At 39.6% G+C, this 16,924-nt stretch overlaps 1 protein-coding gene across 1 annotated transcript; it reads left to right on the top strand.

The window, feature by feature from the left end:
* Positions 1–2,268: 2,268 nt before the first annotated feature.
* LOC138897624 (uncharacterized) lies at positions 2,269–3,182 on the top strand. Its single transcript, XM_070183619.1, has 2 exons — positions 2,269–2,322; positions 2,748–3,182. Exons 1-2 carry the CDS (start codon positions 2,269–2,271, stop codon positions 3,180–3,182), a joined length of 489 nt encoding a protein of 162 aa, XP_070039720.1.
* The last annotated feature ends 13,742 nt before the right edge of the window (positions 3,183–16,924 follow it).

The following is a 16,924-nucleotide window of genomic DNA, read 5'->3' as shown; positions in this document are numbered from 1 at the left end:
ACAGAGTGAAAATCCTATTTTGGCTAGGAGAAGATGATTTCGTCAAGGCCCGGCCCTACTTGGTATAAATACATGAAAACACATTATTTTTGAGACTTTTGACATGTATTCGACCTATGGAGGCTAAGAAAGAATCGGAAGAACACGAGCACAAGGATTTCATCATTCTTTCCTCAATCAAGACCCGAGTTTGGATTGAATTTGTGTTTTCATTTACTTTAACTATATTTAAGATGAATTTCTCCATATCTATGGAGTAGTTCTCTTTAGGGCTTGATGGATTTGGTGTTTTGATGATTGTTTGTCGATTATAATTCTAGTTTTTGTATTGAAGTGTTTTTGGATGATTTAACTGTTGCATCTATATTCAGTTGTTCATGTAATCAAAAGAGGCATAACTTATGATATATTTGCATTATCTTGTTGGTGGAGTTCATTAATTCTTCTAAATAATCGAAAGAGGCTAGTTGAATTATTGATTAAACCTAGTTAGGAAAATAATCGAAAGAGGTTCTCCTAAAGTTCAATCCATTACACATTCTTGCATATCTTTACGTGCTTAAATTGGTTCATCTCACGAGGTTAAGACATAATCGAGAGATGAGTTCTTACTGAACATTTGAACTAATAATTGAGTGAATTCGAAAGACTTACTTGAACATTAGAAGTGAATTATCTAGAGTTAGATCCCAAACAATTATCTTGCACCTATCCTATGAACCCCTATTTTCTCCCATTGATATCTTCCTTGCTTAATTTTGTTGCGATTTTCATTAGTCAATAGTTTTAGATTCTTAGTTAACTGTAGTTAAAAATTATAGAAATTGCAATTGTTGATTATCTTTGATAGCAACCAAGCTAGAAACTACAACAATACTGTTTAAATCCAATCCTTGTGGATACGATATTATACTATACAATATTTGAATAGCGAGCATAATTTAAGTGTGTGTTTTAAGCTCATAAATGTTATACTGGTGTACTCCTGCAGCCAGGAGGATCATGAGCAACATACGAGGATTGTACTCTAGACCTTGAGGGAGAAGAAGCTTAATGCTAAATTCTCCAAGTGTAAGTTTTGGTTTGATTAAGTGACGTTCTTGGGGCACGTGGTGTCCAATGAGGAGATTATGGTAGATTCGAAGAAGATTGAGGCAGCTCAGAGTTGGCCTAGACCGTCTTTAGCTACTAAGATTCAGAGTTTTCTTGGTTTGGCCGGATATTATCTCCATTTTGTGGAGGGTTTCTCGTCCATTTCTGCACCTTTGAATAGATTTACCCAGAAGGGTGCCCCATTCAGATGGTCTGATTAGTGTGAGGAGAGCTTTCAAAAGCTCAAGACAGCCTCGACGACAACTCCAATTCTAGTTTTTCTATCAGCATCGGGTTCATATACGATTTATAGTAATGCTTCGAGGATTGGTATTGTGTGTGTCTTGATGAAGGAGGGTAGGGTGATTGTATATGATTTGCACCAGTTGAATGCCCATGGAAACAACTACCCCGTTCATGACTTAAGGTTGGCAGACATAGTTCATGCATTAAAATTTGGAGGCACTACCTCTACGGTGTCTCTTGTGAGGTATTCACAGATCAACCGAGATTACAATACTTATTTAAGAAAAAGGATCTAAACTTGAGGCAGTATAGGTGGTTGGAGCCGTTAAAAGACTATGATTTCACCATTTTGTATCATCCCGAGAAGGCCAATGTAGTGGCCGATGCATTGAGTAGAAATGTTGTGAGTATGGGTAGCCTTGAATATATTTTGGTTTGTGAGAGATTACTTGCATCAGAAATTAAGGCCTTGGCCAATCAGTTCGTGAGGTTAGATGTTTCACAGCCTAGCCGGGTTCTTTCTTGCATGGTTTCTAGGTCTTCATTTTATGAGCGCATTAGGGAGCATCAGCATGAAGACCCCCATTTGCTTGTCCATAAGGACACGGTGTAGCACAGTGATGCTAAGGAGGTTTCTACTATAGATGAAAGGTTGTTGCGAATGCAGGGTCGGATTTGTGTGCCTAATGGGGATGGGTTGTGTGAGTTGATTCTTGAGTAGGCCTACAGTTTGCGGTATTCCATTCATCTGGGTGACGCCAAGATGTATCAAGACATGATGTAACACTATTGGTGGAGAATAATGAAGAAAGATATAGTGGAGTATGTGGCTCGGTGTTTGACTATTAGCAAGTGAAGTACGAGGATCAGAGATCGGGCGATTTGCTTCAGGGACTTGAGATCCCCGAGTGGAAATGGGATCATGTTACCATGGACTTCATTGCTGGACTCCCACGAAGTTTTAAGAAATTTGATGCAGTTTGGGTGATTGTGGACCGGTTGACTAAGTCTGCACATTTCATTCTGGTTGTTACTACCTATTCTTGAGAGCCGCTGGCTCAGATCTATATCCATGAGGTTGTTCATCTTCATGGTGTGTTAGTGTCCATTATTTCTAATCGAGGCATGCATTTCACATCATATTTTGGAGAGTAGTGCAGCGAGAGTTGGGCACACACATTAGGTTGAGTACAACATTCCACCCCCAGACGAACGGACAGTCTAAGCGAACCATTCAGATCTTAGAGGATATGCTACACACATATGTTATGGATTTCGGGGGTTCTTGGGATCAGTTTCTACCGCTTTCACAGTTTGCCTACTACAACAACTTCCAATCTATTATTCAGATGGATCTTTATGAGACCTTATATGGGAGGCAGTGTTGATCTCCAGTTTGTTGGTTTTAGCCGGGAGATGATAGGTTGTTTGGCACTGATGTGGTTCGGGATGACTTAGAGAAAGTCAAGTTGATTCAAGACCAGCTTCATATAGCACAGTCTAGACAGGAGAGTTATGTTGATCGGAAGGTTCGTGATGTTGCATATATGGTGGGAGAGAAGGTATTTCTTAGAGTTTCGCCCATAAAGGGCGTGATGAGGTTTGGAAAGAAGAGCAAGTTGATCCCTCGGTATATTGGTCCTTTTGAGGTGCATAAGAAAGTTGGAGAGGTGGCTTACAAGATTGCATTACCACCTAGTCTATCGAGTGTTCACCCCGTGTTTCATGGTTCTATTCTCCAGAAGTATCATGGTGAGCCGTCTTATGTTTTGGTCTTCCGCACTATTCGGTTAGATGGAGATTTGACTTATGATGTGGAACCAGTGGCCAATGTAGATCGGTAGGTTCGAAAGTTGAGATCAAAGAATATAGCTTCAGTAAAACTTAAGAGGAGAGGCCATCCAATCGAGGAGGATACTTGGGAGACTGAGCAGGAGATGCAAAGAAGATATCCACACCTATTTGAGACTCCAGGTTTGATTCTAGACCTGTTCGAGGATGAATATTTGTTTAAGAAGGGAAGAATGTAATGACTTGGCCAGTCATTTTGGGTATTTTAGCCATGTTCCTCTTTTTATTGCTTATTCTATACTTATTTGGGGTTATGTGACTTGCCGGGGTGGTTGGTTTGGTTGCGGGGATGTTTCGAAGTGAATTAGGACACTTAGTCTTAAGGTTAGAAGCTTAAGTTGAAAGAGTTAACCGGAGTTTGAATTTTCTGTAAACGACTCTGGAATGGAGTTTTGATGGTTCTGATAGCTTCATATGGTTATTTTGGACTTTGGAGTATGTCCAGATATTGATTTGGAGATCCATAGGTAGTTTTAGCTTGAATTGGCGAAAGTTGGAAAATTCAAGGTTTGGTTCCGGGAGTTGGAATGTGTTCGTTGTGTCATTTATGACTTGTGTGTAAAATATGAGGTCAATCGGAGTTGGTTTGATATGGTTTGACATTGGTTTTAGAAGTTGGAAGTTCATTAGTTTCAATAGGCTTAAATTGGGGTATGATTCCCGAATTTGATGTGATTTGAGGGTTCGAATAAATTCGTATCATGTTTTAGGATGTGTTTGTAAGTTTGGATGGGGTCCTGGGGCCTCGGGTATGATTCAGATTGATATCGGATTGAGTTTTGGTCTTAAAGAATTGCTAAAACTTAAGGCTTCTAGTGTGATCGCACCTGTGTGATTTTGGCCGCATGTGCGAGACCGCAGAAGTGACCCTGGAGTTGCAAAAGCGGTTTTGGCGTAATATGGGTAGATGTGCATGTGCGATAAAATATTCCGCACATGTGAGTTCGTAGGTGCGGGCAGTTGGGCGCAAGAGTGGATTTGGTCAGGCGTTAAGTGAATTCCGCAGAAGCGGAAAATAGGGCGCAGGTGCGATAGTGTTGGGCAGAATGTTAAAACGGAGGGTTTCGTGATTTTCTCTCATTTTTTACTTGTGAGCTCGGCTAGGGGCGATGTTTGAAAAAGTTTTCACTATAATGGAAGAGGTAAGTGAAGATTCATCCCTCTTATTGATAAATATTGTTTACCCATTAATATTTACACCTAGATTATATGTGTTTGAGGTGCAATTTAGGGATTTTTGGACTATGTATTGGAGAGTGAGATTTGGGAATTTGAGGTTCAATTTGTGGTTAGAATTAGATGATTTTGGTATGGTTGGGCTCGTTATTGAATGTGTATTCGGATTTTGTTTTTTTTCTCAGGTTTCGAGTTGTGGGCACGGGGTTGACCCTTTGGGTTGACATTTTGATTTTGGTTAAAGACCTTAGATTTATCTTTTGGGAATTATTTTCTATCACTATTATTGATGGAATTACGTTTCTTTAGCTAGATTCGAGTCGCTCAGAGGCTGATTCACGTGGGAAGGGTTCGTTGGAGCATTGAGTTGCTTACTTTGAGGTAAGTAACACTTCTAATCTTGGAATTACTTGTTTTGTGTTGGGATGACGCACGTGCTAGGTGATGAGCGAGTGGGCGTACACCGTGTTATTTATGATATAGTCGATTCTTTTGGAATGTGTTGTTATCAAGTTTTGTCCTATCCGTGCAATCCTTACCTGATAGAGTAATTGAATTGTGATTCATGTTAGAAATAATGTTTAGGCTATGTGGTTATTCGGTTGAGATCTAATGAGGTTATTTCTGTTGTTTTGAGCTATCTGCTTTAACTGTAATTATATACTCAGTCATGTTTTTTTTTCATATCATATCTCAGTCTTTGCGATCATGCATTTATACATCACATGTTATTATTATTTGGGCTGAGTGGTACAAGATTTGTGACCTCTTAAGACTTGAGAGATTGATGACTAAGGTGGGCCTGAGAGCCGAGTTGTGAGTTTCGTTGTGGATCAGGCTTCACGCTACAACAGGCTATATTCTCTTTATGATTATTATGTGGATTGGGATGCACGCCGTAACAGACCTTATAAGCTTTATATTAGTGCTTGGGTAGGATCTGTCCCTTCGGAGTCTGACATACCAGAAGTGAGCGCATGCACAATGACATGTATACACGTGGGTTGGTCAGGGGCATTGATGTCAGGAACGATTACGTGTTGTTTGTGTGGGCATCTGGCAGGCATATTGAATATTTCTGAGAGTGTGAGTACTTGGGGATACCATCGTGAGATCATTCATTTGATATGCATATCTGACATGTAGGCATAGAGATGTACCATTCCTCGTGCTAACTGTAATTGACATGTTCCTATTAGTGTTGGACTTTAATTGTTGAACTTGAAAGCATGTCTAAATTTCTGTAATATGAACGAGTTGCTTATGATAATTTCTTTGAGTTGTTTATTGTTTTTGTCATCATTAAACATCTATTGTCATTATATTGGACTCTGGCTATCTTCTTCTGAGCTCGTCACTTCTTTCAACCTAAGGTTAGTTCTGTTACGTATTGAGTACATGGGGTCGGTTGTACTCATACTACACTCTGCACTTCGTGTGTGGATCCGGGTGCATTTGGATGTGGTGATTGCTAGATCTGTGCTAGTACATGCTCGAAGACTTAGAGGTAGCTGCTATGACATCCACAGACCTTGACTCTCTTCCATTTTGTTTTCTTTATTACTGTTCAATTACTCACACAGTTGTATTAGAGTTTCGGTATATGTTGACACTTAGTAGTGCTCATGTACTCGTTGACACCAGATTTTGGGGTGGTCGTAGTAGTATTCCAGTTATTTGTATCAGATACACATGAGATTTCCACTGTTGAGTTTTATTAAAATATATTTTATTCAAATATTTAACTGTTATGTGATTGTTGGCTTGCCTAGTAAGTGTTTTTGGGGCCATCACAACATGTTGGGATTTTGGATCGTGACATTATATGTTTTCAGTTTAACAAAAATGATTCCCATCATTGTTTATACTTTCATATTGAACCTGCTTGACCCTAGATGACAGCTTATTCATGCTACAGTGTTGACATGATCTATGGTATTCTTCATGATAAATATATCACATGCTAAACCTTGTTAGTGTATCATCAAACATGTCCTTATATCTTAATATAATTTGTTGGGATTGAACCCATTAATGAGCGTTAATACATGCCATCTCATGACTGTTTGATCTTTATGACAATATCAATATGAAATTCTTGTTGTTGTGTGTTAATGAATTTTCTTAACTTCTATACCAGAGTTCACATGTATCCTATTAGTTCTGGTGAGCTCATAGACTATTACATGACTTTAGTTTGAGGAATTGCGTATTTACATCTGTGTGTTAACTCTGTACGTGCACTAGTCCTTTCCTTTCTATGATGTTGTACTAGTTTAAGTTCATTGAGTAACTCTCCTTGAAACATTTGTATGTAATGACCTGTTCTTACTTAAATAACTCTGCCTAGTAAACTTGGTCATGAAACTATGCTATTCCAACAACCTGCATACAAACTCATGCATTGAGCTTGTGTTGACATATCCTGCTAATGAACTTGTCTATATTACCATAGTGTTATATTATTGGAGTCTATTTGCTTTTCCAAATTTAAATGAATATCATTGCTTGTTGTCTATGCTTGATAATATCACTACTTATGGGGGATTTAATTTGAAGTTGTCTGAGTCTGATAGCCTGAAAATTTAATGAACTATGTGTTGTTATAATTAGACATCATGCCATTAACATTAAACAAGATTAAAATCAACCTTTCCATTTAGGTTAAAGTCTTTGCTGGCTTGATCAATTAGTATGCCCTTTTAAGAGTTATGAAATGAAACAATTAGCCTATGTGTTTAATAGATGCGAGGACTTGATTGGGTGCATGCTTTGCTATGAACTGTGTTGAACCACTAGAGTACCTGTGGATTGTTCTTATAATTTAAACATACTGAGGGGAACTCTAAAAACATTGAATCTTTCTTGGAATTAGTAGATTGAATGCTTGTGCTCATCTCTGTATGCTATTGGTGATTACCTGACAATATTTCTGAGTCTGAAGTTATAAGTAATGAATTATGTCACTTGTGTTTTGTGATCTTGCCTGAACATGTCCCAACAATGACTATATGCATATTACACTGTCCTATCTTTATACTCCACACTCTGATATGAATTCTTCCAAGTCAATGTTGTATCCTAAGTTATTTCTCTGATATGATGATGAATTGTAGTGCCCTATTTGCCTAAAGTTACTAAATCTTTGTGTGTTTGAACCTTGGAAAGGTTTATCATGATCTTTTACATCTACTACTTGTGTTCTAGCAATATGGAATTACTAGGTTGACACTTTACTTATGCCTTAACCTTTGGGGAAAAGTAAGAATGGATGACTAGGGATAATTTGGAGTAAATTTGGCTCGTGGTTAAAATACCCCTCCCTGACACAAGCACTATTCTTGGTCCTTAAGACCCTTGTAAACTCTGAAGTGCCAGGGGCCTACAAGGGGATTTTATCCATGAATAAGGTCTCATTCTAAGCCTTTGGTCATTAATTCTTATTCCTCATCTGATTAATACAAGTAAAATTAGCCTCACTGTATCCCTCACCCCCTTTATTGTTGTTACTTGCTATAATTTTATAACCTACTGATTTTCACTAATTATTTCCTTGCTCTTTTGGTGCTGGGCCTGCCGAGTTCCTTAAGAACTCAAGCCCAAGTTATAAACTTTGCTCATCTTCTCTGCTTTCCTACCTGTTGAGTCCGCTACTTATGTGAACCCTGCTTGGGCCTGAGCATCTGCTGGCCCAATACCAAGAGTCCAATTCTCTTCTCTCCTTTATTTTAAACAATCACTAGTCATTATCTATTGCTTATGTGTATATATATATATATGTATCTTTGAAAAATAACATTACTATTGGTTATTTTATAATAATTTTTTTGGGAAACATAGGCAAACCAAGACTCATAGGTAAAAGTTAAGTTAGAAGGTTGGTTCACCTTAGTTACTCTAATGTTTGATCGCTATTAATTTCAAATTAATCTTTTCAACAAGCAGAAAGTCTTATCTATGTTATTACTAAAGATTTCAGTAATTTTAATTTTGGCAGATCCAAAAGCAAAACAAAACTCTCTTTTGAAAATCGTCATCTAAATTGCGAAATAATAAGAGAATTGTTTTCAAGAAGTAAAACCAAACACATCCAAATTTGCAAAATGATGAACCTCAATAAATCTTTAAACACAAAGCTTTCCGTTGAAACTGATTTTCAAATGACGTATACCCATTCCAACTTAAGGTATGTTTTCAAAATAGTCTTTTACTCTACAATGTTACAAATAAATAACAATCTTCTCTTCAAAAATAAAACAGAACTCTTTTCAAAATAATGAGTTTTAAATACCAGACTTTCTTCAAAGGCAAAAACATATATGGTTTCCAACTTAAGGTACATACATATTTTAAAAGGTGATTTCCTACTTTCCAAGATTGTAAACTCACAAACAGATAACATCTTTTCTTTTCAAAGTATATACACAGCCTTCTCAAAATAGTAAATTTTCAAATAAGACTTAGAACATTTTCATAGAGTTTACTCATCAACTTTAAACACTAACTTGGCAGAATATAGACTTTTCTTTCCCCAAACCTAGCCTAAGCCTAAGGAGCTACCTCAGGTAGATTTTAAGGAGTGCCTAACACATTTCCCTTAGAATAACTAGAACCCTTACCCAAATCTCACCGGTTAGCAGACTCTTAGGATAATAATCTCATAGACTTATAGGTATCCTAATATACTTTAAAATATTAGGTGGTGATTCTCTTTTATCATTTTTAGAAGAACCATTAGTTTTATTGTGTTTTTATTAGTGCAAAATAGGGTACAACAATATGACGACTCTGTTGGAGATGTTACACTTAGGTTCTGACCTTAGCAGACTTAGGCTGGACTTGAACTTGGGGATGTCTTGTTTTATTTTGCTTTGATTATGCTTGATATGCAAATATGTATTTACTCACTTTATTCTACTTTCTTACACTTTACAACATGCTTACCTATTTATTTATATTACTGCTTTACCATAATTATCTGTTACTACTTTATACACTGTCGTCACATCTTTCCTATCGAGTATTGATCGTACAAAATCACACACAATGGCATGCGAGGGTTGTCTTTACACAACTTTCAAAACACTCTAGTTTCACATAACGACTTTTTCAGGACAATTGATATAACGTGTAGCAGTTATTCAGTCCAACTCCAAAAAATTATAAGACATTCTACTCTTAACAAACATAGGTAATGCTGCATAAACCTTAGGTGGGTCGATCCTTGGAATTGACTTACGATTATGAAAGCCACCTTAATGGCAACGGGTTATGCACCCAACGACATACTTTCTGTGGAAGGACGAATGAATCTAGATATGACACTAAGGATCCGGAGCAAATGCTTACCAAACATTTCACCCCTTTAAATGAAAATCAACTGCAACTTCCTAGAGATTAACATGACCATGGGCGTTACTCACAAATTGAAGCAGGAGTGGAGGAACATTCGACGGGAGCACAGGAACAAGATCATGACACACCTAGGAAAACTAACCGCCCTGATGAACATCTGAGCTGGCAAAGTACTCACTATGCTGTTGATAGAGTTTTGGGACCCACTGAAGGTGGTCTTCAAATTTGTTGATTGTGAGTTGACACCAACACTAGAGGAGATTACCAGTTTCACGGAGTTACCATTCACCACGCGGAAGCCAATAATGCCGGTCGTCATGCCAGACCACAGGTTCCTCCATGCACTAGGTCAGATGAGTAACAGGAACTTGAGAAATGTCGAGGATGGATGGGTGAGTCTGGACCAGCTATTGGACAAATTTAGGCATCGGGAGGGCTATGAGTGGCATCTTGAAGAATTCTAGTGTGATGAAGCTGCATGGGAGAGCCTTCACCCCTTGACCTTCTCTCTATCACTGCTAGGACTTCTGGTTTTCCCACAAAGAAAGGGACAAATTGATATCAGGCTGATTCCCCTAGTTTTGGCAACCTTTTGAGAAAATTTGTAGGCCACCCTTGTTCCTATGATATTGGCAGAGACATTCCGAGCGTTATCGGCATGTTCAAGAGGATATGATTTTGTCAAAGGTTGCTACTTGCCACTATAGATATGGGCTACAGAGCATTTCTTCCAGAGGGAGGCGATCATTGACTACTTTGTCGGCACCAGTAACATGATCCACAACCATAATGAAACGATGTGGCATTGGGCTACACCACGGGGCCAGGAGGAGTGGCCAGAAGGAAACGATGAGCCATTGGGAAACTTTATCGGTTGAGTGGTAGAGTGATCTTGAGAAGCTCGGGGAAGTACTTCATCGAGTTGGTAGTCTGGAAGGGATTCAGCCATATGCACCACTAAGGGTTATGAGGTAGTTTGGGCTGATTCAATACGTGCCTCTCTGGTTAAGGAAAACTTTATACGAGGATGATTATAATGGGAAGATTCTGATCCCTGGTGCACGCATGAGTACTTAGTATGGATCAACGAAGAAGACGAGTTGACCAGGCCCAGTAGAGAGGGATTAACCGTATTAGAGGACTCAGTAGGAGCTCTGCAGCTATATCACGAGATTCATCCTCACTATCTAGTCACCACTACCATGTATCGACATGTAGTTCCAGGATCGGTCGACCACATGGTGTCGCTGCAGGTTGACGACAATCGAGAAGTTGAATACATACAGATCTAATATGAAATAGAAACAGAAGAGGATCCAATACAACAATGATGAGGATGTAGAGGAGGTTGAAAAGGACCACGAGGAAGATCTAGAAAAATAAAGTTTGGGAGGAGATTCCATGGATGACTATTAAGTGGTTGGTTGATTTCTTTCTTGTAGTTTCATTTCCTAAGGGCGAATCCATAAGCCCATGCAATCTTTTATAAACCTTTGAGAATCATGTTGTAGCCATTAATAACTTTCTCCATCTAGTATCAAGTGATGAAGCCTTATTGTAACCCACAATCCAATCAATGAAAATTGAAGTTTGCTCCAAATCCGAATGTGTCAAAATCTGATTGTTTGTCAAACGCTCAAGATATAGGCCTACCTCCAACAAAGAGAGGTCCTTATGTATTTTAGGAAACGTGCATGTATGAATATGTGAACTAAGTGTTCTATGTGATTATATCTATGCAATCCTTGGGACTGACTTCTATTTTTCTTTACTTTCTCGCTTTATCACTTTATGTATCCACACAAAAGAGGTTGATTTGTGTTGATATATAAACTGGACGAATCACCATTCAATCTAAGGTCCAAAGGGAATATGTCTGCAAGAGACGCCCCAGCCGAAAAAGCTCTAGTGGTGGCAGACAACCCTAGGGGATCAGGGGGAAAACACGATACCCGAAATAATGAACATGTTGCCTGAATGGAACATGAGATAGAGTCATTGAGAGAAGAGGTACAACAAATCCGCGAGTTGGCACAGCTGGCCATGACGACGCTTCCACAACTACCTCGCTTCCCCTGACTAGATTCAATCCCTGACCATTTCTCTTCATTAACCCGATAAACAACTAATACACCAACTACTATCACTACTAACCCCGCCATTACTCAAGTCATATCGCTAGTAACCCTCGAAAACCCACCAAACCCTCCCATACACACACTGTATGTTCCCAACTATGTCCAAGCACCACACAATTCACTAGCCACCACCATATTCGTTCACACCCCTCCTCATGACAATGTCACTTTCACAAACAACCACATGCAGTATATACCTACGGCACACACCACCACACATGAGTGGTATCTTCCACCCATATATGCTTCTTCTGAATCCACATTTACCGCGCATGTCAGGGTCAGAATGCCCTATGATATAGACCAATATGCTGAAATTGAAAGAGAAGTAAAGATCAATAAAGATGAGTCACTGTCGGAACAACTACGAGTATTATGGAAACAGATAAAGAACCTCCAAGTTGCTCGAGGGAGCGAGAGCTTGGATTATGAGGACCTATGCATACACCTTGATGTTGCCATGCCCGAAGGGTATAAGCCTCCAAAGTTTGACATTTTTGATGGAACAGGTAAACCCCAGGCTCATTTGAGGGCATACTATGACAAGATGGTCGGAGTGGGGAGAAACGGAAAGTTAAGAATGAAATTATTTATAAGGAGTCTGACTAGGGATTCGCTCACTTGGTACACCAAACAAGATCCCAAAAACTGGAGGGATTGGCTGGACATGGATAAGAAATTCCCTAAGCTGCACTATAATATGCTGACAAGGCTATGCATTCCAGATCCATCGATAGTGGGAAGAAGAACAAAGAAGAAGTGGCGACGATCATCCCCTACTATTAGTCAAGTCCCCCACGTTAACCAATTCCTACCCTGCAAACACTCACCCACCGCTTGAATTCACTTATACTCCAGTATATAACTCCCAACAATACAACAATGCTCAACCCCACTACAACCTTCCCCGAGCCAATAAAAATCTAAACCAACCACGACTATACGGTGGTTGAAGAAAGGAACCTCATAAACTCCACCCCAATTTTGAACCTTTAGCCCAATTATTTGAGATGTTGAGAATAGCCAGACTAATATACCCAGTGGAAGGAAGAATCCCTGACCAACCCTCCAAGTATTTCGATGCAAGCAAGCGATGTGCTATCATTTAGGTGTTCTTGGGCATGACACCATGGAATGTTATAGAATGAAGAATGAGATCGGAATGCTGATTAAGAGTGGAGCTAACTAATTCACCCCATCCCCATCAAATGTAAACCATAACCCACTACCAAACCATAGAAATCAAGGAGCCAACATGATCACAATGGACGAGGACTATGATTTGAAAGGGACTACCGTTACTATTGGGAATGTCAAAGATGCAAGGACACCCTCTCGAGAAACTCCATTGATCATTGTCAAGCTAAACCATCCTGTGATGGTTTAGACATACCAATAATGACCCATCAGAGCCGTTAGAGATGAAGAGAGTCGAGAATATAAAACAATTCCATGCACTTATCAGTCGAAGGGAAAGGGCAAGATGACAGACATCATAGCTGCTCATGGGATGACTAAGTCAGGAAGGTGCTATGCTCCAAAAGAGGTGAACTAGGAAAATCCGAATAGGGAGCCAAATCATAGGAGATACATAACTGGTATGGAGGCAGCAGAATGGTTGAGGAGGAAGACGATTAAAGAATACTCCATAGAAGAACAGTTGAGGAAGACCCTGCCCACATATCGATTATGGATTTGTTAATGATCTTCGACAATCACACGGATGCTCTGGTAAACTCGCTAAGCAAAGTATGTGTGCCGAGCAATTACCACCAGTGAGGTGCTAGAAACAACCATTGGGAAGATGGTGGAGGAAAACAAGATTTCCTTGCTGAGGGATGAACTTCCTGTGGAGGGAATGGATCACAACAAGGCTCTGCACATCACTGTAAAGTGTGGAGACAAGGTCGTATCTCGGGTACTTGTCGATGGGGGATCTGGAGTAAACATTTGCCCATTCTCTACTCTACGGGAATTAGACATTCATTTGAGGGAAGTGAAAGAGAGCCATGTTAAGGTAAGGGATTTTGATGGATCGTAGAACGTTGTCATCGGAGAAATCTACCTAGCCTTGCAAATTGGACCGGTTGAATTCCTAATATTGTTTCAGGTGATGGATATCATCTTCATATAATCTACTACTAGGAAGGCCCTGGATACATATGGCAGGGGCAGTTCCTTCCATGTTCCATCAGTGTATGAAATTCGAATAGGATTACCAGGAGATTGTGGTACAAAGAGAATGGAGCCAATCAGCTTACTTGGAACATAAGGTTCATTTTATAGAAAGATTGGATAGGGTTTCCTTACACACAGTCGTGATCATGCAAGCAATAGAAATGGAGAAGAATGAACAGAATCATAGTATGCAGTCACTGTATAGGTCAAACATAGCAATGCAAGAAATGATGAAGTATGGGTACTGACCAGGGACTGGGCTAGGAGCCCGGTCAGATGGGATAATAGAGCTGATTCAACACAAGGGGCAGAAAGGCACCCTTGGCTTAGGATACCATCCTACAACTAGAAGAACCTATAATGTTAACATTGGGAAGAAGCTTTTCGTACCAGAGCATGTTCCGAGTCTGTGTTAGAGCTCACCACTATAAGAAGATATCATCTATGGGATTGAAAAGTATTCGTGGCCATGAACAAGGAATGTTGCGGCGAAGTTCATATCAAGACACCAACCATTCGGGATGCCAAACCAGGAGAGACCTTGCAAAACTAGACCGCCAGTCCATCTCTGGTTCACCGGGAGTTTTGGTAGTGTGGAATTATAGTAGTTTTGAAAACCGCATCGTCAATTGAGGCCTAAACCATGCCTTTTCTTTTTTGTTAAACTGCCTCTTTGAACTTTGAGACATTCCTTTTGATGAAACAAAAAGAATTATCTTCTTGAAAATCATCATGTATTTATCTGTCTTTATTTATCCTCAATGTTTTCTTTTCAGTAATCAAATTGATAAAACATGTGTTCCATGATTCTGAATGTAACGAAACCCTTGGGAAATATGATCTGGACTACGAATAATATGACGAGAGTATGATGCCTGAGAACCTACCGCATGAGATCGAATAGCTAGAAAGCCAGAAGAAGCCCAATCTCGAAGAGACAAATGTAATCAATCTAGGAAGTGAAGAAGATGTGAAAGAGACTCAAATCATCATCCATCTGAAGGTAGAACAGAAGGAAGAATTGGTAGAGGTCCTCCGACAATACATCGATGTATTCGCTTGGTCATATGTCAACATGCCCAAATTAAGTACCGACATCGTCTCGCACCGATTACCCACCGATCCCGCTAGACCACCGGTCAAGCATAAACCTAGAAAATTTAAGCCAGATTTGAGTCTAAGGATCAAAGAAGATGTCACCAAAAAGATAGAAGAAAACGTGCTAAGGGTCACCAATTACCTTACGTGGTTGGCAAAAATCGTATCGATGCCGAAAAAGGATGCAAAGATTTGGATATGTGTAGACTATCGAGATTTAAGCAAGCCACTCCCATGGATGACTTTCCTTTCCCAAATATCCATATTATTATCGACAACTGTGCGAAACATGAATTACCATCGTTCGTGGATTGTTTCACTAGATATCACCATGAAGAGCATGCCGAGAAGACAACATTCACCATACCATGGGGAGTTTATTGCAAACATGTTCATGTCGCTCGTTCTCAAGAATGCTAATATTACCTACATGAGGGCTATGACGAGCCTCTTTCACGACATGATCCATAAGGATATCGAAGTATATATGGATGATGCCATCATCAAGTCTCAGAAAAGTGAGGATCATATGCGTGATTTAAGGAAGTTCTTCGAGCGGTTGCAAAGGTATAGTCTGAAGTTGATTCCTGCGATGCATGAATTTGGAGTTCCCGCAGGAAAACTGTTGGGTTTCATCGTCAGCAGAAACGAGATAGAGCTGGACCCCTCAAATATCAAGGCCATTCAGACTTACCTCCTCCCAAAAGCAAGAAGGACGTGATGAGTTCCCTAGGGAGATTGAATTACATCAGCAGGTTCATAGCCCAGTCAACAGTAATATATGAACCAATTTTCAAGTTATTGAAGAAAGATGCTGACACGAAGTGGACAGAGGAATGTCATAAAGCTTTCGACAGAATCAATGAATATTTGTCAAGTCCACCAGTATTGGTTCCTCCTGAACTTGGGAAGCTACTGCTACTATTCTTGATTGTCTTGGAAGATGCATTTGGATGCATGTTGGGACAACATGTCGAGACTGGAAAGAATGAGCAAGCTATTTACTAACTGAGCAAGCAATTTACACCATACGAAACTAGATACACCTTGTTAGAATGGACCTGTTGCACTTTGACCTGGATCGCCCACAAATTAAGAGATTTCTTGTCAGCATACACCATATATTTGATATATCAACTCGACCCACGCAAATACATCTTTCAGAAGCCAATGCCTACCAAAACGTTGGCCAAATGGCAGATCCTTCTTAGTGAGTTTGACATTTTGTACGTGACCCAGAAAGCTATCATCGGACAATCATTCGCCACTCATCTCACATAAATTTTTCCAGATGAAGAAGTGTTATTTGCTGGGGAGGACATTTCATAGTTATACCTATCATGGAGAATGTTTTTCGAATGACACGCAAATTTCAAGGGAGTAGGAATTAGAGCAGTCCTAATTTCCGAGTAGGGACAACATTATCCGACTTTAGCCAAGATAAGGTTCCCCTATACAAATAAAATGGCAGAATACGAGGCATGCATCCTCGAGATTAGGATGGCAGTAGACATGAACATCAAGGAACTTTTGGTCATAGGATATTCCGATCTGTTGATTCACCAAGTTCAAGGAAAAGGACAACCAAGAATGTCAAGATCCTTCCATACATGCATTGTGTAAAGGGGTTGTGCAAGATGATCACCAAGATCGAGTTAAAGTATGTTCCAAGAATCCAGAATGAGTATGCCGACGCTCTCGTAACTTTGTCATCCATTATTCAACATCGGGACAAATATTGCATCGACCCTATCAAGATAGAGATTTAATATCAGCAAGCATATTGTTTC

This window comes from Nicotiana tomentosiformis, chromosome 8 (assembly GCF_000390325.3).
Source record: "Nicotiana tomentosiformis chromosome 8, ASM39032v3, whole genome shotgun sequence".
Lineage (NCBI taxonomy): Eukaryota > Viridiplantae > Streptophyta > Magnoliopsida > Solanales > Solanaceae > Nicotiana > Nicotiana tomentosiformis.
Note: the sequence above shows the minus strand (reverse complement) of the source record. Positions and strands in the feature narration are given on the sequence as shown.